The 27,781-nt window shown below is 39.7% G+C and overlaps 1 protein-coding gene across 1 annotated transcript in view; it reads left to right on the forward strand.

The window, feature by feature from the left end:
* Positions 1-9,803, forward strand: part of LMBRD1 (LMBR1 domain containing 1) — an 83,813-nt gene extending 74,010 nt beyond the window's left edge. The window contains exons 15-16 of the mRNA XM_030489484.1: positions 8,544-8,635; positions 8,810-9,803. Of these exons, the coding sequence (XP_030345344.1) occupies positions 8,544-8,635; positions 8,810-8,929 (212 nt within the window). The 3' untranslated portion in view covers positions 8,930-9,803. The remainder of the gene's footprint in view (positions 1-8,543; positions 8,636-8,809) is intronic.
* The last annotated feature ends 17,978 nt before the right edge of the window (positions 9,804-27,781 follow it).

The raw sequence follows: 27,781 nt of genomic DNA on the forward strand, positions 1-27,781 counted from the left end.
TCTGTTTGGCAGCTGTAAATAGCATGAGTAACTAAGTGCTGTGAATCTTTTTCTGCAGTGCATTGTTCATGGATGTGCAGTTGTCAACACATCAATCCCTACACTTGTTTCTGAACCCCACTGTGGATAGATATGAGCTGCACTGAATTACCCCTCTTTTCCTTCCAAGGGATTGTAATTGGAGAGAGAGGAGGCTGCAGTTACTAAATACTGTGAAATATTAAATGGAGTTTAGCAGTAAGGCAATAGCATATTTTCTTCTTGGATCGACATCCTAGTTCTGTTGCTTGTTGGACTTAAGCCCAACAGTAAAGTGAGATGTTCTGATATTATCAGTACTTTGGAGTAAGAGTTGAAGCTCCTTACAAAGGGTTAAGAGGTATGGGCCCTGTATTAAAAGGAAGTAATAAACCTGGTGTAATGTCCCCTGTGAGTGAGAAACCTACCAATACTTGGTCTAAAAAATGATCGCTTTATTAAAGGCAGTTCTCTTACCAAAAGAAGACACCATGTTTGGCCTCTCCATAAGTAGCAATGCCACCAAATCTTGTAATCACTGAGAAACATAAATTATAACTTTCATTGGAAGTATTTCCAATGAAATGTTGAGAGCTGCTTCTGTGTGTAATCAAATCATCTTTTTTATCTTGGTACAGATAGCTGATAAGTTCGCTACATAACACGTAACAGCTGAACAGAAAACTTAAACAGTAACCTGGCGAAGCTACATGCCGATGCTTCCTGTCCATCTTCAAACATGGCTTGCCCAATAGAATTAGAAAGGATTAATTTATGAAGATGGTCTTTTTCACTGCTTAAGACATATCCTTCAGCTAGATTGGGTAAAAGGATTTGCCCAGCCCAATGTCAATCTGAACTGTGAGGGAGAAACTCGACTGGGTTACAGTCAAATGTATCATAAACTGTGTCTGAAGGAGGCAGAGGATGGGAAGGAAGATGTTGTTTTCAGAGTATCATTAATAAGAAAATCACTAATTCACATCCAGTTTCTTATTTAAAAGAATTTGCATTAGGTCTTTTAAGTTTGACTCTTTGATGATAGTCATAACTGTTTTTATTCTCAAGAGAATAAGCAAGGCATTCCAGCACTAGAAGTTCCCCTACTTTGTTAAATGCTTCATTGAGTATTAGCTGCATATGAACGCTTCTCTCTACAGACATAATATGAGGTACTCTGTGTAAGGATACTAAGAGGTCAAGATAAGAAGGACATGGAGCTGTTGGAGCAAGGATGATAAAGGGGCTCGAGCACCTCCCGTATGAAGACAGGCTGAGAAAGTTGGGGCTGTTCAGCCTGGAGAAGAGAAGGCTGCGTGGAGACCTCATAGCAGCCTTCCAGTATCTGAAGGGGGCCTACAAGGTTGCTGGAGAGGGACTCTTCGTCAGGGACTGTAGCAATTAGGCAAGGGGTAATGGGTTCACATTAAAACAGGGGAAGTTCAGGTTAGAAATAAAGAAGTTCTTTACTGTGAGGGTGATGAGGCACTGGAACAGGTTGCCGAAAGAAGTGGTAAATGCTCCATCCCTGGCGGTGTTCAGGGCCAGGTTGGACAGAGCCTTGGGCGACATGGTCTAGTGTGAGGCATCCCTGCCCATGGCAGGGGGTTGGAACTAGATGATCTTAAGGTTCTTTCCAACCCTAACTATTCTATGATTCTATTAATCTGTTAAAATATCCTCTTTGTTCCCATCCTCTGAATTCTTTTCCATGTAGCATGATCTCAGGGTGGGAAAAACAATAAAGCCTTATCACACAGGACAGACATCTTTCTTAAGTGATCAGTTAAAGAGAGTATGAACCAAGTAGAAAGGACATGATAAAAATGAGACTAACACTGAAGGTCAAGGGGTGTAATGTAGTTTCAAGGAGAAGTCTGAACTAGTGTGAGTTTAAGCTTGTACCAAGCTGATGCTTGAAAATATGGTAGGTAGCTAATGGAAAATGTTTTAATTAGAATTAAAATGATAGGTTGTGCTGTCCATTGGCTGCTTCCTTTCTGGAATCTTGCATCCATTTTCATCCCTAGGGTTTTGCCTTCAAAGTTTATCAATATCTATCTCTTTAAAATAAGAATTTTTTGCCTTTATTTAAAAATGAGGTGTTCAGGGGAGACTCAGAAAACACCTCTTGCAGAAGTTCAAATTTGAAGTCAGCATTTTAAAGGCGAGAAATAGCACTTATATGGCTTGTGTCCAAACACATCTGGCCAGTGTTCATAATTAACCTAAATTGTACATAGTGTTTCAAAAGGTATCTAGTTTCAACAGAAGCAGAGTATGCTTTTTACCTCTGCAGGTTAATCCGATGGTTTATTGCTTTCCTGTAGAAAAAAGGGCATTATCTCTGTTTAGAATTAATACGGCTTCAGATTTTAGTCATTGGTTAATGCTGTACCTTTTCGCTATGCACGTGGCCTTGTAGCATTAGTATTTCTTCACTTAATGGTATTTAATAAACATTAAAATCAAGTCATCCTTTAAACTTAAAAATGAGATTAACAGGTTTAGCTCTTTGAATCTCATTATAAGGTTTTCCTCTAGTTTGTTAATACATGCAAATCTTGGCACCCTCACAGATTCTCTGTAACCAAGCTAAAATAGAAACCTTATAGCTGGGTGCAATTTTACATTGTAATGCCATAGCTGTGCTAGGATGAACTCCAAATCTCAGTTCTCTTTTTGCCATTTTAGGCTCTTGAATGTATAGAGGGAGGTGGTGAGAATTCTTGCCTATGTTTAGCTAAGGCTTATTTGTGCTTGCTAGTTTGTAAGATCTAGTACCCTCTTTCTGTGACAAAATCCCAGAATAGTTAGGGTTGGAAAAGACCTTAAAATCATCTATTTCCAACCCCCATGCCATGGGCAGGGACACCTCACTCTAGACGTTGTTGCCTAAGGCTCTCTCCAACCTGGCCTTGAACATCCTATGTTTCTTGTTCGTACATGCCATTTTGTTTAAACGTGACTGTTGGAAAGAATGATTATGTGACCCAGATCACTGAATAGGACATTCTGACTGCTAAATACTGAGAACAAACTTTGCTCACCAGTGACTCTTTTCCTCTCCTTTCAGCATAAAATCTTAGAGGATATTACTGGAAGCTTCTTTTATGCTATGAAATCCTGGTAGCACTGATGGGATATGCAGACTCTTGGGCAATTTAATGTAAACATTTATAGGGTGTAGTTATCAAGAAGTTGTATGACTGCTGCAGTAACGTGCTGTAATAACGTACTGCAAAGTAACTACGAATAGCTGTTGGGTGTCCAGACTTGCAACTTTTGTTACAAGATCAGATCTGACTATTTGTTATAAAACCAGACTGATTCACATTGATTACATCATTTTCTGGCTGTCTAGTTTTATATCAGGTTGGGTTTGATTTGCAGATATGCAATATGAGATATCTGATGCAACTTAAGTTGTCCCTTAAGTTACTGAAAAAAAAGCAGAGTTTGCCTTCTAAATGGTAGTTTGTCCCAAAAAGTTTTTCTGAGTTCCTTATTAGTGCCTGGTTTCCAAGTTCTTAGCTCCTTCTTAATCTTCTAAATCTTCTCCTTTGTCAGGAATTGTTTGCAAACCTACTGAGCAGCTCTTGTTAAATAAGGTAGGATTTTGGACTAGACTTTATCCAGCTAGACTTTTGGTGTCTAAAGGTCTCTTCTAGGTGCCAACCCACTACCAATTCCAGCTAACAAAAGAAAAAAGCAAATAAAACCAACCAACCAACCCGCACGCACCCCTCAAAAAAAAAAAACCCTCCACCACACAGAAACCCCAAACTGGGGTGAAACCACAGGCAGCTTTTTGTGTTTGCATGTTAGGGCCCATATTTAAAAAAATTGTAGGTAGCTGCAGAGTGTTGTTTAACATCTGAGTGATTTGATAGTCATGCTTCTGTAGTGCACTGTAGTACTTCGGAGTGCTGCCAGCTTGAAATGTTGGAAGCTTAGTGATTTACATCTCTTTAAATGGGGAGCTATTATAGCTACATACAATCAGTTGGGAAATGTTTTGAGATCCTTGCTGTACATGAATGAGCCAATTCCAGTAATGTTTTTCAACCTGTTTTTCAGCCTGATAAGGAATCAAAGGTGTAAATCTGTTGCAAAGTTAACCTTGAGCAAGCACTGCTGAATCTCTGTAATACCTGCATTGTCATGAAAGCTCAAGGAGCGACAACTTGAAGGTTTAAGTAATTTCTAGAAGAAGCTAGCTGAGGGAAGGAGATAACTGATATGGGATGCCACAAATGAAAAATTGTAGAAGCTTTGTATAGCATATTGATTTTAGCTAGTGAAACCAGAGAAGCAGGAACAGAGGGGCTAGATTGTGAAGTGCAACAACAGGCTTAACAGCTGAGTAAGGCTGGTATTAATTATTTGTGTGTACATGTATGTGTGTATATCTATACACAGAATATGGAAGAAGTGGGAGATGTGCTCAAATAGAACATGCGAAAAACCACACCACTTTTGTAGAAACTGGTGAGTAGCAGGCACCTAAGAACCTAGTCTTTTTGACCCCCAGAGAAGAAAGAAATACTGCATTTGTGACTGAGGGCAGCTGTTACTGCCACTCCATTAATCTGTTTCCAGAGAAACCTGTGAGAGTGATACATGAAATAGAATCTTAAACTTCTGTGGATATTCAAAGTCCTGGAATGACCTTAACACTTAGAGAAATAGGGATGAAGATGTTAAGTTGTGAGGTGATAGGTACAAAAGTACAAGAGCAAAGGGGAAACTTGTAGTTTCAAAACTTTTGATATACTTGTTAACATCTGAAGACTCCCAAAGCTTGTTTTGTCTTGGCCATCTGAACAGTTTGGCATGTGACCAAAGCCAGACCCAGAAACAAGTCCGTGTGCTGTCTCTTGAGTTTTCAACCTTTAGCAGATTATTTTTTTTCTAAATTTTATTAGCTGCTTATTTACACTGTTTTGTTTGAAATTTCTTATTAGATGGGAAAACCAGTACATGTCTCAGGATTGCTTATAGCGCTGTAGCACACTCTCCCTCCAATGGTCAAAAGGGATTCTGATCACTAAGGGGATATTTATGCTGAATGTGGAAGTATCACAGCTGCTTGAGAAAAAGTTCAATTGGACTTAATGGAGTGATGAATATGTGTCATGGTTGAAGCCCAGCCCACTCAGAACCCTGCAGTTGCTCGCTCACTTCCCCCCTTCTTCCTCCTCCCCCTGCTCCTGGAGGGATGGGGAGGAGAATCGAAAGAATGTAAATCACACGGGTTGAGATAAGAATAGTCCAATAACTAAGGTTGTCACATCCTGGTGGACGGTACAGACAGGATTCGGATCTCACTGGGTCAAATTAAGACACAAACAAGGTCAAATGTCCTCATTTACTTATAATGCAGTTTATTACCAAAAATGACTGTAACCTATAGTGTTAAAAGTTAGAAGAAGAAAAAGAGGAAGAGTAGGAAAAGAAGGGATAGAAACAGTATATCAATAGATTTGCAGAGAGAGAAAGAGAGTCAAATAGTTAAGTTACCACCACGGAGTCATATGGCATCCCGTCATCCGGATCTGTGTGGTCCTTTATATCATATCGTCTCCAGATGTTGGTCAGATAGCCGTTACTGAAGCATTGTGCAACGACTGTGATCAGTCATGGGTTGCATCTGTGAATTGTGTGTTTCAGCAGATTTTTTATCTGCTGGCCATACAGTTTGTTCCTTGCAAGGATGCTCCAGTCTGCCCATTAGAATGGAAACCTTTCAGCGCAAGGATGTTCCAGTCTGCTTATCAGAAAGGAAACTTTTCAGCCTCCTCCTTGACAGCTGAGTCAACAGAGCCAAACCCACAAGTTGTTTCAGAGAACAATGAAGTCTCCTTCTGAGGGGTAAAGGGTCTCACCACACCCCCTACAGTTCATAGTTCACAGAGAGCAATGATCGAGACAAATACCCGTTTTACATATCAATCCTCCTACAAAGGTATAATACAAAACTACTACTGCAACCACCAATGATAATAATAAGGGAAATAAGAAGAGGAGAGAATACAATTGTTCACCATCTGCTGACCGATATCCAGCCTGACCCTAGCAGTGATCTGGGCCTTCCGGGTGACTCCCCCACAGTTTATATGCTGGGAATGATATGCTGTGGTATGGAATACCCCTTTGGCCAGTTTGGGTCAGGTGTCCTGTCTCTGTTTCCTCCTGGCTTCCTCTCCTCCCTGGCAGAGCATGAGACTGAGAAAGTCCTTGGTTGGAGTAAACATTACTTGGCAACAACTAAAAATGTTGGTGTTATCAGCGTTGTTTGCAGGCCGAAGGTCGAAAACACAGCACTGCACCAGCTACTAAAAAGGAGAAAAAATGACTGCTATAGCTGAACCCAGGACAATATGGAATATGGCTGTATGGGTCTTACACCATAGGTGTTACTTACCTTGTTGAAGCGTCACGTGTGTTTGTGGGCCATTAACTTCCTTGTCCACTTTCTTTGTATGGGCAAAGTTGCTCAACTTTTTGGGTCAGTTTGATTACTGTAAGTTAAAGATAACTCTTTGCATGATTTCCCTAGTAAAATGTTGAATCACAAGACAAATTAAATAGGGCTCTTATTCTATGTACTCTATAGTCACATATAGCCAGTCCATGGGTCTTACACATTTCCATAGTCTTTCATACGTGGTCTGAATTACAACACACTTTTCTTATCCAAGGCGAGATATCCAATTAAGAAAATAATTTTATTTTGAAGTTTGAGAAATTGCTGCAAAGAAAATGATGCCACTATAAAAATAACAAGGCTTTATCAGAGCCTTCAGTTTACCTTAGTGAGCTGGAGAGCTGCAGATGGTGTTGACGATACTATCTGCAAGTATGAAGCGTCTTCACTTACTTTGCTGGAAACTTTGTCTTCTATGGATATGCCATGCTAGAAAATAATGCAATGTTGTGAGTGGTGTGCTGCTTTATTTTTTTTTTTTTTTTTTTTTTTTTTTTTTTAATCTTTTGTAGGGCAAGTACTATTGACTGGTGTTAATCAGGAGGGGAAGAGATCAGTTTTCTCTGCATAACTGAGATCTAGTCTAGAAAACCAGGAAGGATTAGTTCAGGCAAATTCCTTCTTTCTGTTTTCACACTCTGTGTTAGTGGAGAAGCTTGCTTTCTATAATTAAGCTGGTTTGCACTTTAATTAGCTGTAGAATGTGCCTATTTGTATGTTATATCCCTTGTATCTAGTAGTTGTGAAATGCCAGTTTAACTTCTTTGTCTGCTGATAGTGTGTAATAGATTCCGAAAATTGGTCTGCTGCTTAATGTAGTATTTAACTTCATATTTGAAATTATTCTATTAGTTTTATAAAGTATAAGTCACTGGAGAACTGCTGAAGAAATGGAGTTGTTTGTCTATTTAAGTACAGTCATTCTAGATTGAGATTTTGGGTTGGATGAGGTCATCTTGGCAAGGTCAAGTGGCAAGACTTTAACAGAATTAAGCTGCAGAACTGCTTTCAGCTCTGGGCCCCCCAGTGCAAGAATGTGGACCTGCCTGAGTCCAGATGAGTGCTACAAAGATGATCAGAGGGCCGGATTACCTGTGCTGTGAAGACAGGCTGAGAGTACTGGGGTAGGAAGAACAGGCAAATCTGGCTTGCTTGCTTCCACTAGTGTTCAAATTGTTTAGATATGAAGCATAGTAAATAAAAAAAAATCTGGAGATCATGTTATATCTTAGCATGGACTTGGTGCACCCCTTCTTGCACTGAAGAGATTTGTCAGCTGGCTTGTGTGTCCTGCTGGCTGCCCTCTGTTATGACCACTCGAGTGGTCACAGGCTGTCTCCCATACCAGCCTTTAGGTCACCTGTCTGCAATCCTAAAAATGCCTTGACAACTTGATTCTTAATTCTGTTAAAACTTGCTGTTTTGTAATGAAGAATACTTAAGTAATATTTTTAGATGTGGCTGTATTTATCGTGTTAGAGGAGTAAGAATTAACCACTAATGTCAGGTCTTGGGTACAAATAAGCCCTCTGTTATCTGGGTCACTAAAGGCCCAGGATTTGTTAGGGGTTTCTTTGCCTGCACAACTCAACATTGTAATTGACTTTATTTTTTCAAAACTTATGCAATCCTGGTAGAGGTGTGTTTTTAAAGTACTGAAATGTGGTTTTGAATACAGAATCTGCTTTATATCTCCTCCTTATGGCTACAGTTTATCTAAAATGGGAAGTGAGTGAGCAGGATCTATCAGAACAGGCAATAATCGATACATCTGTAGGAGAAATTGTACCCAACCATAATGGAGTTACCTGTGTAACTCTTAGCTTAGTGTACCTGTTCTCACATTCTTTCCCATAATAAAAAAATATCCCTCTTGCATATCTTCCAGGTATAAGAGAGTAAATTTGATTTAATGGAGTGTAAATGTTCTTAAGAGCTGAATGCTATCCAAAACTGTTGAATTATTATCCTATAAATTAAAATTAGCTTTTTTCATTTGTTCTGTGTAAATCAATACTATTTGCTTTCCTTTTAGATCAGTGTATTGTTACTCGGACATACCTCTTTCTTCATAAATTTTGGTTCTTCAGTGCTGCCTATTACTTTGGGAACTGGGCATTCATTGCAGTAAGTACTTTGATTATAGAGATCGCTGAATCAAGTTGGATAATTTACAGTTATTGAAATAGTAGTTGTTGAATCATTTGCATCACCACACTGTCATTTCATTTTGCATACATTACCCTTTTATGCCCTTTAATTGAATCACCATAACTTTTACTACTTATTTTAAATTTGCAGGTCTTTTTAGTTGGATTAATTGTTTCATGCTGCAAAGGCAAGAAATCAGTCATTGAAGGTGAAGTGGATGATGATGATTCAGACATGAGTGATGACGAACTATCTGCTTATTACCATTGATAGTTTTTTGCCTTCAAGATGAAAAAATGTAATATAAAGTTATGTTGAAAGTCATACCCATGTGGAATTGGTATCTAAATAAGCATCCTTGCACTTGTAAAAATAGAGGAAATAAGTGTAATCACTTAAAGGGGTCAAAAAATTAATATCACTTTTTGAGTATCACTTGTATAAGAACATATCGACGCTGAATAATATATAGAAAATATTGTTTTATGATTAAACATACGTGTAACTTTCTGATGTGTAATTTGAACTACTGTAACTTTCATAATTCAAGATGCTCTTCTGTTAAGTTTTCTTAAATACTTTCATGCCTAACTTGTAGGATTTTTTTTTTTCTATTCAAGTTCATAAATAAAACTAGCTAAAATCTGCAAAACAGCTGGTGCAAACATTGCTAGAAAGATTTGGATAAGGTTTATGCTTTCAGAAGGATGTGACCTAACTTTTATACTAGTTCGCTGGGTAAAAAGAGACTGTCCTAAAAGTATGCCAGCAAACATCCACATAATTGGTGAGTTCCCGGTCTGTGAAGACTAAGTCTTTTTCATACTGTTATCCCCACTGAGTTACCATGAGAATCCTCAGGTAACTATGAGGTGGCTTTTGCTCTATCAAAGGAAATCATTAGTATGAATGTCAATATTCAGCATTGTTGCATAGTTTTAGTACAGTTCAGTTCTGCAACTGCCAGGTGCCTGACTTAGTAATAACCAATGGAATAATTAAGCTGTGATTAATTTTTAACTTATTTTTCTCTTTAATGCAAATTGTCTACTTTGTTTTCTTTCAATATTTAATGTAAATGTTGTCAACTTGTTTACAAGCCAATATGTTTATATAAACACAGTTCATAAATATTTTCATCATTCATGTTGTCTTTATAGTGTTATTTTAGCTATATAGTTACTGAGCTATATTTCTAAGGCTGAAAACTATCTTCAGATATCGTTTGAGAGACTTCAGATATCGTTTGAGAGAAACTTTTAATGCTACCTGAGTGAAATTATAGTCTATGCAAGCACATGGAAATGTATCTTCGGTGATCTTTGTATAAGACTGTGGAATAGTTATTGAAATGTAGGGGAATTATTAATGTCCTGCTTATGTGTTTGTAAATTTGTAAAACTGACAGGTTTCTGTTCAGTTATTTCAAAAGCACTCTGCCTCTTCCTGCAGTATTTTAGAACAGCACGCTTTCAGGAGCTTTGGAATTTTAATTTAGCTTCAGTATTTCAAGAAGTCTTAGGTGAGTTGCTTAGTTAATGCGTGAATATTCTTACAGGAACAAACAAAACTGAAGTCTTAAGAAGTCTTAACAAGTCTTCTGTGCCAGCTGCTCCAGTAATAACATGTTTATGTGGCAACCTGGAAGAATGTCTGATGTTGCAGCTTGATCATAAGCTACAAATATGCAGTCAGGTCTGCTCAACTAATAGCAATCAATCTGTTTGCTACCAATAAGACATCTAAAAGGACAGAAACGTATTCAAACGCTGATAGTAGGTACTGAAGCTTGAATAGGCAGTTTGACTTGGACTAGAATTAGCTGAATGCTATTTAAACATGACCACTGGGGAAACTTGCAAGGCATTATTTATAAAAAGTTCAAGTAACTCAAATGGAAGGTGTAACCTGATGTTGACTGCCTGGAAGCTGCATCCAGAGGATATCAAGAAATTACGTATACTTCTTTTTGAATGCCCTGGTGAAAAATTTACATGAGCTAATTTAAATAAAGTCAGCTGCACAGATCTTGTCCTTTTTTGTGGGTTTTGCTCATATTTCATCTTCAGCTTTAACCACTGAAAATTATCACTTCCTTCTTTCTGTACAGGTGCGTACAGATGTGTTAATCTTTCTGGGTGTAAGATTGAGCTGTGATACCCAATTTTTAAGAGTTGTATCCATCCTAACGATTTCCACAGTGACAAGTTGCTTGTCTTCTGAAGATTGGCAGGCAAGTGTTTATTTCATGCTGTGTAGTTGCTTGCATGTGACATGTAGGCTTAGGGATCATTGGCCAAGATGTCTGGCCAGTCCCGAAGTATTTGTTGCTATAATTCTTCCCTGTTTCCAGGCTCTTCTTCATTGCTAGTTTTCTTCCCAGTCCAGTCCTGTTTCCTGTCTAAATAGTCTATATGCAGAAATACAATGATCTGCCTCTGAACTGGTGGCTTGTCTTTTGTTTCTAATTGGAGGATTCAGTAAGTACCATTTTTTTTAATCCAGGTGTTAACCAGGTTTACAACCAACTTATTGCTAGTTGCAGCTAGCAAGAAACCTGCTTCTGCATGAGAGTTCAAAAGTTCTTTCAGATGTTTGCTGTCACCGTCTGTCATACAAGCAGTAAATAACTGTTAGCATTTATAATCAGTTATTTTTCACCTGCCACATCCTCAGTGTAGTTTCTCAGGAGTTCACTGAACCATTTGACTGACAAGATTTTAAAAGATTTTTTTGTATGTGCTAGTGTAATTGTAAGAAATATACACTCAATTGATCTGTAGTCAACACTTCATGTTATAGAAACTTGACATTTTTAACTGTACAGTGCCTTTAAAATGAACTAGAGGTGTTTTTGAAGGTTACTGTGTGATAAAGTTGCCAGCTGGATTTGTACATCCAGCATCAGCCAGTGAAGAAAATTAGCGATGAAATTTAAGACAGCTCTGACTTAAAATACTTGGCTTTGATCATACTTGCAGGAACTTTAAGAAACAGAATTTCCAGTATATTATTTCCTAGTTGTTTCTTGTGCTATCATCAATAAAATACTTGCAAGTAGAAAAATTACTTACTTCCATGAAGTTATCCCTGCTGTGGCAGCACTTGTCGCATGGGTGAAATAGATTACTTAGCTATTATGTTATGAAATCTTATTTAGATTTTTCTGCAGATTTTGGAGCAAACTTCAACTTTCCAGTCATGTTTTAATAGAGTATTCTACCTTGTAAGCAAACCTCTAGCATCTTCAACTGAGTTTTCAGAGGTCTCAGTTTTCTGAACAAAAGTCACTTAAAAAGCTATCAGTTTCACTGCTTTGATTATATAAATGATATTCCAAGTACATCTCTGTAGTATGAGCTTTGCAAGACTTCTGAATAGGTATAATGTAATGTCAGTCCTGGCTTAAGTTAATTGTTGCTGTTGTACTTTTCTAGTTAGCTTATACCATGTTAGAGGCTCAGTGAGCCCTAAATCTTGCTGACACGTCAAGGATAAACCATGGTCGCTAGGAATACGCTGAATAGAATTCAACAGAAACATGTGCCAAATGGGTTCCTATCTTGCTGCTTATTCTGTAGTGATTCGTAGTTTACCTGGAGTTACAAATCATAAGTACAGTAAAGCCTGTAATAGTCTGCTTTGTTTCTTAGCTGAAAGCTGACAGTATGCTGTGGATTTCCTGCTGATTGTCAGAAATGAGTAAGAAGCCTTTTCTGATAAAGACTGCAAAGAAACCTCTGATACCTTTTTGTATTGTTGGCTTTGACTTCAGAAAAAGATTTCAGGGTGGACTTGAAATTTTGCGATGAGACCAGTAATTTACTTCTAGGAGTGTGCCATGCCACATGGAATGGTAATTTCATGCTCAGATAATGTGATAATTTAAGCTAAAAAAGTAATGAGACCTTTCAGTGCTCATGCTTTGTGTTTGAATAATCAGTATAGACATAACTTTTCAGAATCTTTGAGGTATCTTCTGCTTAGAAATTGTATGTCTTTGGCTTACCTTTTGCTCACAGCTCTTCCGTTATTTGACTTTCTCAACACAAGTTTCTGAATTGGACAGTAGCCTACAACAGCATTTTGAGAAATATTACTCCCTTATAGAAACTGTCATGTGATTTATCCTGAAATACTGATAACTACTGGTTTGCATATCAGAGTTATAGTTGAAGTGTTTTAAGATAGCTGCGTAAGTGTAGAAGGTAACTTGTCTCCATGTAAGTAAGTAGATGTTCAACCCATTATGACAGCACTGGAACAGTTCTGGATATGGATGGGGATATAATGCACTGCTTGTGAGATTAAGCAAAGGAAAAATATTCATCCCTTTCTAAAACCATCTAAAATTTGAAATACCCAAGCTGTAACATTTTTCAGACTCTTAAAGTGAAGATTACAGTTTGTATTGACAATACATCTTCTTCCACTAGTGTAGGTCCGTTCTCTTGCAACCTTATGCAAAGTCAGCTTTCTTGCAGATAAAGTGATGAAACTGAGAATCACTATTATTTTTTCCTATAGATGTGTGTTTTGACTGTACTTCTCAAAAGAAGTAAAAGCCTTGTTTTGATTGTGGTAAGATAATAGTCTAAATTTTAAATCAAATTGTGTTTCTATATTAAGGCATGTGCCAATTCTGCGTAATTAAACGAATCAAATTCTAGTGTTCTTGACCAGCTTTAGTGAGTAAGATGTAGTTGTTACAGAAATTATCTGGAAGTTCGACTAATTTTCACATCCCATTTGGAAAGATTGCATGAGTGATAGCACTTCAATCAAATTTAAAGCTACAAAGAGGATTATTTCTTTGAAATAGAAAATATAAGCACACTTAACAAAACTATTATAGCTTTTTTTTCCAGGTTCATGTCTAGAAAAAGAGTGATATATTTAGGGCATCAGAAGAGTTTTGGTTTCTGGAGGGCTGGTCTTAGAGGTTGTTCTGGGTTCATGCCAGGCGTGGTGGTGTGTGCTTGTAGCCCTGGCTACTTGGGAGGCTGAGCCCGCCAGATTGCTTAAGCCCAGAGTTCTGGGCTGCCGTGCACTATGCTGAGCAGGCGTCCGCGCTAAAGCTGGCATCAATATGGTGAGCCCTGAGGAGCTGGGGCATGCCAGGTTGACTAAGGGGGGCAGTGAGTGAGCAGCTACATGGTTCTGAGTTACCAGGTGGGCTTAAACAAAGATGGAGGTATGCCAAACAGATCTGTTTCTTCCTGATCTTCCTGTGTTCACCACCTGGAAGGACATGTGGGACCCTCCCTTATAACAACTGAATAATGTTAAATTTTAATTTTGCTTGTTATAAACATGTCTGAGGGTTTTGCCCATAGGAAGTATGCAGGTTGTCTCTAAGACATACAACTTAAAGGTTTTTAGCTACTTTTGAAGAACAATGTCAAAATCCTCACCATGAGAATCCAAATATCTTGCATAAGGGTGGTGACTCTGAGAAAATTCAAAGTAAATGTGGAGCTGAATGTGTGTGTAGTTTGTATGGAAATTCAAGTCTGGATATGGGCCTTTTCATCAGAGTGTATCAAACTTCCTGTGAGGAAGTAAAATATAGATTGATTTAATAGCACCTCTGCTTCTGCTAAGCTGCTTAAACGTAAATCATGATGTTACTGTGAGCTATATAGAGTTAGAAAATTCTCCCACATGTAGTAAGGGTATTACTTCAACTGAGAGTACTTCAGACTCAGGACAGCAAGAAGGACTTCTAATAGTGGGAATGTCTATGATATTTTTCTCTTCCCCCTTTATAGATTGCTTTATATATAGCTTTTTAGGCATATTATGATAATAAACACTTGAAGGAATGTCCTGGGACTGAAATGTTTGATTCTGACAGTTTATGTATAATTTAAAGGTACCTCTTACTTCCTAATCTGAGAATCATAGAGCCTTTAAGACTGAGTCCAACTGTAACACTGCCAAGTCCACCAGTATTATGTCCTTAAGCACCACACCAACACAACTTTAACTTACCTGAGTTGTACTTGTTCTTCTCCAAACTTTTAAGTTCAACAGTGCAAATCTGCATCCATACTGCCATAGAAATGATCAAGATGCTGATGGCAGGTGAATCTGATTTGTGTGGAATATTCTTTTGGAATGCGCCAGTGAGGAAAATGAAAATTTATTGTAAAGGGAAGTGTTTCCTTTTGCTTTCAGGTGCATAGTCCTCAATGTAGAACAGCTGCTTATTTGAGCCTAAGTTCTTAACAATGGAAAAGTGCATGGGGGGGAAGCAAACCAACCCACAATTATAAAACATAAACTCCAGAGGAATCTTTATTTCTCCAACTATGAAGCAGAGATATATTTTTTTTCCCCATAAATTGATCTTGAAGAAATAATGACAGTTTTATTAATATCCTTGACTACAAAAATATGCCTCAAAATTGTGCAGGCACTGATAGCAGGGTTATTTCAGGGTAGGATTTTCAAAAATGAGGGGTGCAACTCCTACTGAAGACCTCTGGGAGTTCAGATCCTGGGTGATTTGAAAAATGTTGCTTTGTGCTGCGAGTACTTAAGGAAAATATAAAGTAGTTTTCCTTCCCAGCTCATGAGCAAAAAAAAAAAAACAAACCATAAAACCCCCCCACATATGTATACTTATATATGTAAAAAAAATACGTAAATATGTAAAAAAAAAAAAAAAAAACAAACCCACAAATAGATGTATATCAAAATATATGCTTTTAATGAATGGAATTGAACATGCCAGCAGGCTTTATGTATTTGAAAATACTTTCTTGAAAAATTAGTACTTGACTAATACAATCACTGTAGAAAAATTTTCAGGTTTAACTAGTCATGTTCCCACTTCTGATAGGGAGCAGAAGCGTACTGTCAGAAGCTGGTTTGTGTCTTTCCTAAACCTAGCTTGGAGCACACTGTTAGGAGATGTAATGATAGAGAAGTTTTGGAGGGTTTTTTTGTAGATGCTATTTTTAATATGTTACTCCCAGCCCTCTGCTATTTAAAGCCTCTCCAAATGCTACCTGACAATGTGCTGGAAAATGCTGACATCTCTAGGAAAAGAGTATGTTCAAAGAAGCAGTTTTTCATAGGCAAGACAAAAGTTGAGAGAAAAGACACTTCTTCCATGTGCTAGATCCACAGAAGAACTTACAGCTTGTGCTACAGAGCTCAGCACTACCTAAATTTTAGACAATCTGGTAGCTGAAAGCTAGATGTAGTTTTGCTCTAGGCTAATTCTCATTGTGGGGAGATGTCATAGTTTAAACCCACTAGGAAGGAGAGAAATAACTGCTACAGCTGAAACCAGGACAGGAGAAGTAATGCTGCAGGATGGTGTATGCAAAACTAGAGGGCTAAGAAAGAGCTTGCCAGGTACAGGTGCACAGCACCTAAACCTGGTGTGTAGGTTCCTAAGTTTTGATCTATAAAGAGGCTTTAAATGGTGATAGGGAGTCAGATTTCTCTATTAGATCAGTGGACAGCTGATCTAGTTGAAGATGTCCATGCTCATTGTAGGGGAAGTTGGACTAGATGACCTTTAAAGGCTCCTTCCAACCCAACATATCTATGGTTCTCTTCATTCTCTTGATGGTTTAGATCTCAAGAGCTATATAGCCTATTTGGGAATTTGGCAAAGAGATGAACATTTGGTGGAAGCTGGATGAGGGCTGAACCTAGGTTGTTAGACCTGGCACTTGGGTTTTCTTGCATTTGTAGAAAAGGTTGATTAAAAGATGTGGGCAGAACTTAGCCTGAGCAAGTCCTACCTAAATTCTGAGCCATCTAATTTTAAACAGACTAATCCCAGGCATTTTTGAAAACTGTTAATGCATGATTTGGGCTATCAGGCTTCCTAGATACCTGTAACTAAGGTCCCTTGTGTATTCAGAGAGTATGTTCTCCACACATGTGCCTAGCATCTGAATTGTACTGTTTGAAATACACCTGGGGCTACCCACTTCATGCAGACAACCAGCTGGCTGCAATATCAGCCCAATCATGACATTATTCTCAGTTTGAATGAAACAGACTTCTGTTTTCACACCTGGACAAGAACTCTCATCACCCTACTCTGAGAGAGAACTCTGTATCTATATTGCAGACTTCAAAGCATCTGTTGACATCAAAGAGAAAAAACTTCTATAGACAATTGCTGTGCGATGCATCCACAAGGCAAGAGTGGTGGTGGTGTTCTGCTGGTTGGCAGCAAATTATTATTTTTGTGGTCTTGGAGGTATTCCAAATGTAGCTAGATTGGTTCTACAGGCCTGAAAAAAGCTGCATCGTAACATAATCAAGGAAAAGAGCACTCATTTATCCCTCATCCCAGTGTGCTGCCCTGCTGAACAGAGGATTTATCATGCTGTGGAACCAGTGCTACCCATGTGATGTGTGTGGAACCAGCATTGATGTGCAAGACTTGCTGAGCAGACAAGTGGTGCCAGCTTGAAGTGGTAACAATAGAAATCCACATTTCACCAACAGGAATGCTGCCTTCTTTCAGAGATGAAACATTTATTTTTTATTTTTTTTTTTTTCTTTGGAAAAAGCTTAAGATCAGCATCCTGACAAGCTGGCATCCTCCTACAGCAGAGCAAGGAGCTGTTTTAATGCCTTTCAACTCTTTCCACAGATTTACAGTGCAACTGCAGAAGTCATGTGAGGATGGTTCTGTCTCATCCTCTTAGCTATGTGTGAACAGTCTCTGTTTTGACAGGCTTGTTGGATGTGTCATCGCAGTTCCCAGTAAGGCTCCCAGTTCTCCTGCCAAAGACACAGTGATAAGTACGTCATTCGGACTTGGCAAATCTACAATTGGACTGTATGAGTAATGTGGAGAAGGGCTGCTCTTCACATACGTGAATTTCTGTCTTATGGAACGTACTCTAAATAGAAATGTTTCCATATTAGTGTCCTGTTTTAGACTAGTGCCTGAACAAATCTTTGTAGCAGGAACTCTGAGTTGTCTGATACGATGGGGATATCTTGAAGAGTTCATCTCATTAAAAAAAAAAACCAAAAAACAAAAAACAAAGGGCATATCACTTCTGATAGTGTTATTTTTAGTCTTACTTTGTTTCTGAAGGTTTTTATGTAGATTTACCTATTCAGTTTAAATTTAACATAGAACTTAACTCACTGTTCCCCGATGACAATTTTTTAGGCTTTGATTTTTACCTTTGTCTTTCAACTTACTCTGTTAAAAAAACTTTTTCAGGATTGTCATCCAGTCCTGTGGGCAAATGATCTCCAAGTCCTTTGAGGAATCTACTCATTTCATACAATAATGTTGCAAAATTTATTCAAGCAGTGTTGGAGTTACATTTAAGTAATCTGACTGGGTAGTTGAGTTCTTCTAGCTTATGATCCTCTCTTGGATAAAAGAAACTATATGCTCTCTCTCTACCTAGTGCCCTGCTGTTGCTCTCTGACATGAGTGTATTGTTTGGACTCTTTCCAAAACTATTCTCAGTGATTCTTTTGCAAATCCTTGGCTCTTTAACTGCAAAGATTATGCTGCTAGTTGGCACATGTACTTCTTTTAATTTCCCTTAAATTTTATCACAGCTCATACAGCATCATTATTTTTTTGAAATGTGCCAATACTCCCAAACCTGCAGTGCTCCTGTGTGAGCATTTGCAGTTATAAAACTTTATGTATTGGACTTAACTATTAAATTGCATGCTGCATGAGAGCTGTTCTGCATATCATAGTGGATTCAGTTAGCTGCTCTTGTTCCTGCTGTTATGAAGAGGATCCTGTTTTGTAGCTGTCTACAGTGGCTGTCACCTGTATGAAGAAGAAAACCCCAAAAACTATCTAATGTGCTCCAGTAGGAAGTTTGGTAGAGTATCTCTGAAGTTGCAGCAAGCCATATCCGGGTTTTAACTATCCTTAAAGCATTTCTAGTTGTTTGTTTGCCATTGTTAGTCTCTTGAGCTAGTAATGAGTCATATTGTTTGCATCTTACATTTCATATGACTAGTTCTTAGTTATGAAAAATGTTCTTCTACAGCAATGATATGTTTAATTTTTAAAAGTTCCTGGTGTGGAAACTGTTGCCCCAAAGTATTAAAATTACTTTTGCTACAGCTCATCTTGCACCAGAGATAGGAATCTTAAGCGTAATTGTCATAATGTGGACATTATGACTTCTGTTGCATTCTATTAATATACAGTTTGATGTAGCATATAAAATTCAGTGTAAATTATTTTGTGTTTAAGCATACTTTGAGTTATCCGAAGTGAAAGTTATCAAAAATGGGGAGGGGGTTGTGTTCTCAGTCTTGAATACAGATTTATTTTGGTTTTACCAGTGAAATAAATAAAAAATATCTACAGAAGTGAAACAGTGCCCATTTAAATTAAGAACAATCACACATTGTCCCTTAGGTAAGGAGGAAAAGGATGAGGATGAAATTGAGCCATGCTGAACTGCTTTAATAGCTTGCTGCCAAAAGGGGCCCTGCTGCATCCAGCGCTTGTCTGATCTGTTTGTGACCTGATTGTTTGCACTACAAACAATCTTACTGTGATAGCAAAAATAACCAGAAACTAGGGGATGCAGAGGAGGGAAAAGGAATGCATGACTGGAGTGGGGGAGATGAGCTGGGGAAGGACAGCCAGCAGGTTGTTTATGAGATCACATCAGATGTCTCTGGAAGAGAGATTGTCCATCCTTGGAAGACTTCAGAAAGACAGGTGTAAAAACTCGTGTGCTCTATCGGAAATTAGGAAGGTCCATGTCAGGGCTGCAGGCTTAGGTATTAAGGTGGGTGTGATGCTCTCTAAGCTGCTCTAAGTGACCACTGGAGGTCACTTGCCTAGTTAAGGGAGACCAATGTTGTAAGGAAGTCTGGTCACCAAGGGTTCCTTTTCTGGTATTCTCCCTCTTTTACCTCTGGCTCTCATCACACCATGATTTTACTTAATCTTTACTTCTGAACTGGCAATATATAGCTTTTTTGCACCCCCCCCTTTTTTTTTAGTAATTAATACATCTTTTTGGAGTGCTTTATCATGACTTGAATTAAATGTGGTCTAAACAGCAAGTTGGTATCATGACATTTTTCACACAAAGATGCAGCAGATCTTGGGTGTGCCTTAACAGTGCCCAGTGCCCTTGTGTGTGGTCCAGGTATCCAAAGAGCAACAGACTTCCATGGACTAGGGAGCAGCTGTCACCTGCAGGGAGAGAAGCCAAGCTTTTTCAACAGGTCACTGCAAGAGAGTTCTTGGATAGCGCTGAGGCACTGCAGTGCACACGCTTGCTCCTTCAGAGTTCATGAGGACTTCGTCTCATCACAGGGATGAACCGACTTACCATCATCTGCCTGTTCCTTAGCAAGTATTTCCACTGCTTGAGCAGGTGGGCTTACAGCTAGCTATGGAGTAAGCCAGGCTGAATTTCATGCCCCAAGGAGGACTCCAGAATCACCTTTGAGGAAGGGCTTTAACTACAGTGAAAGGTAATCCCGTAAATCCTATAAAGTAAGAACACAGGGAAGGACTCCTCTGTGGCTCGAAGTGGGTCTCAACATGCATTGCTAAGGCCATCAGAGGATTTACTACACTTTTGTTGTGCGAGTCTTCACTGAAAGGGTCCCATGGCTGGCTCGATTTAATCCAGTGACAAAATGGTAAAATGTAGCTTTGACTTAAAATGGACGAGATTAAGAGAGTACTTCGTTAAAATACTTTAAAATGGGTTAAGCCTGTTCAAGTTAATTCTAAAATAAAACACTCCCCCATGCTTCTGGCAGGCTGATGTCAGACCCTTTCAGTTATTTTGGGGAATTCAGTGTTGATGTGTCAGAACACTGAAAAAAAAAGAGCAAGTCTGGTGTTTCTTTCGCTTGGAGAGCTGAAAGTAGTAGTCAGGAGAAGCCTAGCCCAGTCAGCTTCCAAGAAAATATTTGAATAATTAGTAAGTACCTGGAAGCTTGCCAGCAGATAAGTAAATTGATAGAGTTTTACTGAAATCAATTTTCTACCCTAAGAAAGGTATGAGCATTGTGGGCAGAAAAGAGGATTCTGGCTTCAGAAAGCATTTTCAGAGTCCTAATGGCATTCTGATAAGCAATCTCAGGAAACGTACTGGTGGGTAAACATAAGAGTGATTGGGGAACTGCACTCAGAAGATGCTAACTGATCATTAGTAGACTGGGAAAAGTGTGACAGGCTGGACATTGCTGTCTGTCTTGGATCCAGTGTTATACAATAGTAACATTATGGATGAATATGGATGATGGAATGTATGGTAGCTTTAATAAACTTGCAGGTAGTTTAAGTCTGGGGAAGAGTGCAAGCACTGCAGAATAGAAGAATAAAATTTAAAATGTTCTGACAAATGACAGGAATGGGTGATGTGATCAGGCAGAAAGCAAAAATGAAGAACAAGTAGCTACCAGCCCTAGCTTAGGAAAGGCTCTGGAAAGTGCATTACAAGCTAAAAAAGTAGAGCTTGTGGCTACTATCTCTTTCATCCCTTAACAAATCGATGGGAACACATAAAAGAGTAACTGACTTGCAAGAACTGTGAGATCTTTGTTCCACTTAACAATCTGAAGGCTTGACCTGGAATACTTGCGTTTCAGAAGCATTAAGCAAATGGGAGAAAATTCTCTGGAGGGTAACAGAAATGGTTAGATGTTAAAATATGACTTAAGGGACAGGCTGGATGAACTTCTGGGAGAATTGTTCTAATAGCAAAAACAATGAAGTACTGGAGCTCATTGTTTAGGAAAGTCATGGCGTCTGTCATGGAAGATCTCTGTCTAGCCTGTTCTTTAGCATCTGTTTGAAGGAAAGTGCCTTTCTTTACAGTGTCAAGGAGCTGCAAGATCCTGCATTATGCTTGTAAGTGCTTAAGCTGTTAAAGGCTTCCTGTCATGCTAACTAGCACACATTAGAGCCCGTATTTTTAACATCGGTCTTCTGAAAACCTCTTGTTGGTGGGCAATGCTTCTAAACTGCTGTTCAAGATTTTTTTGGTAGTTGTATCTGTTACTTCTCACTGGTGAGAATCTGTGAGAAGAAAATTGGAGGCCAGTTACTGGGCTATATTTTATAGCATGGTAATATTTCCATGTTGATTTAAAGCAGTTATAGGTGCTTCAGAGGCTAAATTCACTTTAAAGAAAGAAGTGGCCCATCTCAAGTTAATTTCCAATTTTAGTGGTTTGTACAAAAATAATTAATGGTTGGTAGGATTTTTTTGTTGTTGATTTTTTGTTTGTTTTGGTTTGGGTTTTTTTTGTTGTTGGGTGGGTTTTTTTGTTTGTTTGTGGTTTGGTTTTTTTGGTTTGTTTTTTCAAAACTTGTCAAGGAGCAGATGAAGAAAACATTGCAACTCTGACTTCAACTGATACCTCTTTAAGAGGGAGGAAAACCAAGGCTGGTGACTGCTCAGCAGTGAAAGTAAGTTGGGACAAAAAAAAAATAGATCTCTCAAAAGCTGTAAATCAATTTTAGGGACATAAAATTGCTAATGGAAACAGGCTGATTGGGGACAGACTTTCTGAAAGTTAAGCAAATGGTTCAGAGAAAATCAAAATGTGATAATATGCTGCACTTCAGTGATACACCTTCCCTCTCCCTCCCCATCCCCTTCTTAAAGTGTACTGGTGTTCCTGTTTTCATACCGGGGCACTGATAAGAGCTATTCAGTTAAGGGTAGCAAGAAAATGTCTTCTTAAATAAACTGTAGATAGAAGTTGTAGAAGGCATTGCAACTGATTTAATGACTTACTCTTCACAAGTTAAAGATTTGTCTTAGCTGTCTGTGCATTGTTTACAAATAAGCTTGCTTATATGTTCCTATCTTGGGAATTGAATTTAAGCTACTGTATGATTTTATTTTTATTTTTGACTCCTTACTGTATGCCTGCAAAGGCAGATAATAAACTTTTTCATATTTTCTGGAATTTCTTCTCTTCAGGGCTCTCATCTTCATTAGTTCTAATACATAAGAATAGATAATGAACACAAAAATATGTCAGTATGGGTCAGACCAAACACCTGTCCAGTCCAGGATCCTGAAAGCTCAGGGAAGGAGACAAAAATATGGTGAATGTGTAGTGATGCTTTGTAAAACATCATCTCAATATCCAGTGGTTCATTTGGGTCTTGCCTTTTCTCTGTTTCCAACCAGAATTCTTCCCTCATTTTATTTTTCACTTTCTTTGCTCTTCCTCTTGTGACTATCATATGTATGGAAAATTCTTTATGATTATTAACAAGGAACAACATCTATCTCGTTTTGCCCACTTTCTAATTTGACTCTCTTACCTTAGTAATTTGAACCCATTTTCATTTCATGTGCTGCTTTTTCAAATTTTAGCTGCTGAGCAGCTCATGAGTTCTTGTCCTTTATCTGCTCAAGGATTCTTTTTCTCTGTGGTTTTACTGTCATTTTTTCAAGAGCTGGAAAAATCTCTCCCCTCCCCACCATAATCTTATCCTTGTCTCCTAGTTGTCCTAGCTGGCAAATTTGTTTTGAAAACTACGTTCTTAAAATCTGTGCTCCTCCTTCTGAAGGTGGATTAGCAGTATCGTTCCATAATCACTTGTGTGCAAGTTTGCCTCTGAGTGTCATCTTTTCAACTAACTTTTCCAATTCATGTGAATCAACTGTAGGAAAATCTGTCTCATTTTGTTTTCTCCAACTTGGAAGATGGAAGAGGTGGTCTACTATTTTTTACTCTAAGACGTTGATGGAAAATATTTATTCTATTGTACTTGTTTCCAGAAGGGAGGTCTAGATACTAAACTATCATTATGTTTAGCATTTCAGAATATTTCAATAGGTGTTAAAAAAAATGATTCTTATTCCTCTCATCTGCTTGGTTTGCTCAAACATAGTCCCTACACCATGATGGAGGGGTTAGGGGTTTTTTCTTTTTCTTTTCCTTCCCTTCACATCTCCTGGTTTCATTGGCTTGGACATAATGCCAGTCCAATGTAGCTGTAGGGCATTTAGTTGATTTACAGCCTAGACAGAGGAGTGTTATTATAACCTCATCTACTGTTCAGTCATGAGTAACAGTAATTGGAGAAAGAGAGACATGGGGATGTGGATTGGATATGACTGTATGTGAACTCCTAATCTGGAAGATTTGGTTTTGGATTTCCTCTTGGTTTTACTTAAACCGTAGCCTTGTCCTCAGATAATCTCAGTTGTGTGTTCTTTCAGGCTGGTGGCAGTCTTAGCCAGAGTTTCAGACATCGCTATTCAGAATTGTTCTACTCTATTAACATAAACAGCTACTAAAGGAGAGGTTTACACTTGCCTCTTTTAGTAGTGCCCTTGGCCATTTATAGAGAATATCATTCTTTCTAGCCTAGCTGTAGTGGGTTGACCATGCCCAGCAACTAAGCACCCACCCAGTTGCGCACTCCCCTCATCCTCTTGTGGTATGATGGGGGGAAGAATCAGAAAAGCAAAACCAAAAAAACCTTGTGACTTGAGATAAAGGCATTTTATTAGATGAAAAAAACCTGTGCACCTAAGCAAAGCAAAAGAAGGAATTTATTCATTACTGCCCATCAGCAGGTAGATGTTCAGCTGCTTCCTGGACAGCAGAGCTTCATCATGCATAGCAGTTACTTGGGAAGATAAATCCATAACTGTGAGTGTCCTCCCCGCCTTCTCTGCTCCCCAAGTTTTTACTGTGGAGCACAACATCCTATGGTATGGGATATCCCTTTGGTCAGTGGGAGTCAGCTGTCCCTTCCCAAATTCTTGCCTCCCCCCAGCTTACTCACTGGGGAGCACCATGAGAAATGGAGTTGGCCTTGATGCTGTGTGAGCACTGCACAGCAACAGCCAGAACACTGGGGTGTTATTAATGCTGGTCTAAAATCCAAAACACAGCATCATACTGCCCACTATGTTTAACTCCATCCCAGCCTCAATACAGTAGTGAATACCTAAATGGATCTTTTCTTTCTCCTTAGTTGCCATCTTCGTCAGCTCTGTGTAGCTCATTTTTGCCTGCGAATATCATGCAGTTGAGCCTGTTACTATGCATTTTTTATGGGGAGACTACAAGTGTTTTGTAAGGGGTTGAAGATACATCTGTTGGAGGGACGGTACGGCCCGGCACAAGCAATCCAGGAGGTTCCTCGATTGTGTGGAAGACAACTTCCTCTTTCAAGCAATAGAGGAGCCAACGAGGAGAGGAGCCATGCTGGACCTTGTGCTCACCAACAGGGAGGGACTGGTTGGAAATGTAACGCCCCAGGGCAGCCTTGGCTCTAGTGATCACGAGATGGTTGAGTTTGAGATCCTCAGGACAGTGAGAAGAGCGTGCAGCAAGCTCACTGCCCTGGACTTCAAGAAAGCAGAATTTGGCCTCTTCAGGAACCTCCTTAGTAAGGTTTCATGGGATACAGTCCTAGAGGGCAGGGGGGCCCAAGACTGCTGGTTGATATTCAAGGATCACCTGCTACGTGCTCAAGAGTGTTGCATCTCGACTAGAAGTGCAGCAGGAGGGCCAGGAGACTTCCATGGATGGACAAGGAGCTGCTGAGGAAACTTAGAGGGGAAAAAAGAAGCTTATAGAAGGTGGAAGCGAGGACAGGCGGCCTGGGAAGAATATAGGAGCATTGCCCAGAAAGCTAGGGACCAGGTTAGGAAAGCTAAGGCCCAGCTAGAATGAAGTTTGGCAAGGGATGTGAAAGATAACAGGAAAGGATTCTATAGATACGTAGCAAATAAAAGACAGACTAGGGACAATGTAGGCCCTCTCCAGAAGCTATCAGGAGAACTGGCTGCCATGGATTTGGAGAAGGTTGAGGTTCTTAATGACTTCTTTGCCTCAGTCTTCACCAGCAAATGCTCTGACCACACCACCCAAGTCTTGGAAAGCAAATGCAGGGACTGTGAGAAGGAAGACCTTAGGCCCACTGTAGGAGAGGATCAGGTTCGAGACCATCTTAAGAACCTGAACGTGCACAAGTCCATGGGACCTGATGGAATCCATCCACGGGTCCTGAAGGAGCTGGCGAATGAAGTTGCTAAACCACTGTCCATCATATTCGAAAAATCCTGGCAGTCAGGTGAAGTTCCCGATGACTGGAAGAAGGGTAATATAACCCCCATTTTCAAGAAGAGGAAGGTGGAAGACCCGGGAAACTACAGACCACTCAGTCTCACCTCTGTGCCTGGCAAAATCTTGGAACAGTTTCTCCTGGAAAACATGCTAAGGCACATGAAAAACAACGAGGTGGTTGGTGACAGCCAACATGGCTTCACTAAGGGGAAATCCTGCCTGACCAATTTGGTGGCCTTCTATGATGGAGCCACGGAACTGATGGACAGGGGCAGAGCAGTTGACGTCATCTGCGTGGACTTGTGCAAAGCGTTCGACACTGTCCCGCACGACATCCTTGTCTCTAAATTGGAGAGACATCAATTTGATAGATGGAACACTCAGTGGATAAAGAACTGGCTCAATGGCCGCACGCAAAGAGTTGTGGTAAATGGCTCGATGTCCAGTTGGAGACCTGTAACGAGTGGTGTCCCTCAGGGATCGGTGTTGGGACCGGTCCTGTTCAACATCTTTGTCGGCGACATGGACAGTGGGATTGAGTGCACCCTCAGCAAGTTTGCCGATGACACCAAGCTGTGTGGTTTGGTTGATACGCTGGAGGGAAGGGATGCCATCCAGAGGGACCTTGACACGCTTGTGAGGTGGGCCAATGCCAACCTTATGAAGTCTAACCAAGCCAAGTGTAAGGTCCTACACGTGGGTCGGGGCAATCCCAGGCACAGCTACAGGTTGGGCAGAGAAGAGATTCAGAGCAGCCCTGCAGAAAAGGACTTGGGGGTGTTGGTTGACGAGAAGCTTAACATGAGCCGGCAGTGTGCGCTTGCAGCCCAGAAAGCCAACCGTATCCTGGGCTGCATCAAAAGAAGCGTGACCAGCAGGTTGAAGGAGGTGATCCTGCCCCTCTACTCTGCTCTCATGAGACCTCACTTGGAGTACTGCGTACAGTTCTGGTGTCCTCAACATAAAAAGGACACGGAGCTGTTGGAGCGAGTCCAGAGGAGGGCCACGAGGATGATAAGAGGGCTGGAGCACCTCCCGTATGAAGACAGGCGGAGAGAGTTGGGGCTGTTCAGCCTGGAGAAGAGAAGGCTGTGTGGAGACCTCATAGCAGCCTTCCAGTATCTGAAGGGGGTCTACAAGGATGCTGGGGAGGGACTCTTCCTTAGGGACTGTAGTGGTAGGACAAGGGGTAATGGGTTCAAACTTAAGCAGGGGAAGTTTAGATTAGATATAAGGAAGAAGTTCTTTACAGTGAGGGTGGTGAAGCACTGGAAGGGGCTGCCCAGGGAGGTTGTGGACGCTCCATCCCTGGCGGTGTTCAAGGCCAGGTTGGACAGAGCCTTGAACCACATGGTTTAGGGCAAAGTGTCCCTGCCCATGGCATGGGGGTTGGTACTAGATGATCTTAAGGTCCTTTCCAACCCTTACTATTCTATGATTCTATAATTCTATGATTCCTTAAAGTTCTTAATTACCTAAAAAAATATGTATTACTATCCTCAAACAAAGGAAGCTATAGAGGAAGTCTGAGAGAAGAACTGAGTATGATTTTCTATGGCTTCAATTCAGACTTTGACTACACTTTCTTCCTAATTGCTGGCAGCATCAAATTCCCTCCAAGATTCAGAAGTACACCTCTGAAGTTTCTATTCCCATCTAATTTTTACTGAATTTCGTTGAAAGAAAGAGATCAGATGAGATGCTCCTATAGCAAAACTAGCTGTTTCAGTCTTTCGTTACGAACCAAAAGACTGAGTCTTCCTCTTTCCTGAGGCTGCATTAGTGGGTGATGTGATTCAGATTAGAGTAAATGGAACAAATCCCTTGGTGTGGAGACCCTTGTGTCAATGCTATGTGCATTTTGGAAGGGTTTATTTGAAGTACTGATACTGCAGGCTATTTGTGGTTGGAGTTCATGAGGTTCACTCTGGATGTGCATCTTCTGGTTTTATTTGTTCGGGAAAATATCTCAGTGAACGAAAGCACAGTAAGTGGGCTGGTCAAGAAATGTATTTCAGATCAAAACTGAAAAAGTAATCTAATTAAGTTCTTGTTTTTGCACTCGATGAT

This window comes from Strigops habroptila, chromosome 6, assembly GCF_004027225.2.
Source record: "Strigops habroptila isolate Jane chromosome 6, bStrHab1.2.pri, whole genome shotgun sequence".
Classification (NCBI taxonomy): domain Eukaryota; kingdom Metazoa; phylum Chordata; class Aves; order Psittaciformes; family Psittacidae; genus Strigops; species Strigops habroptila.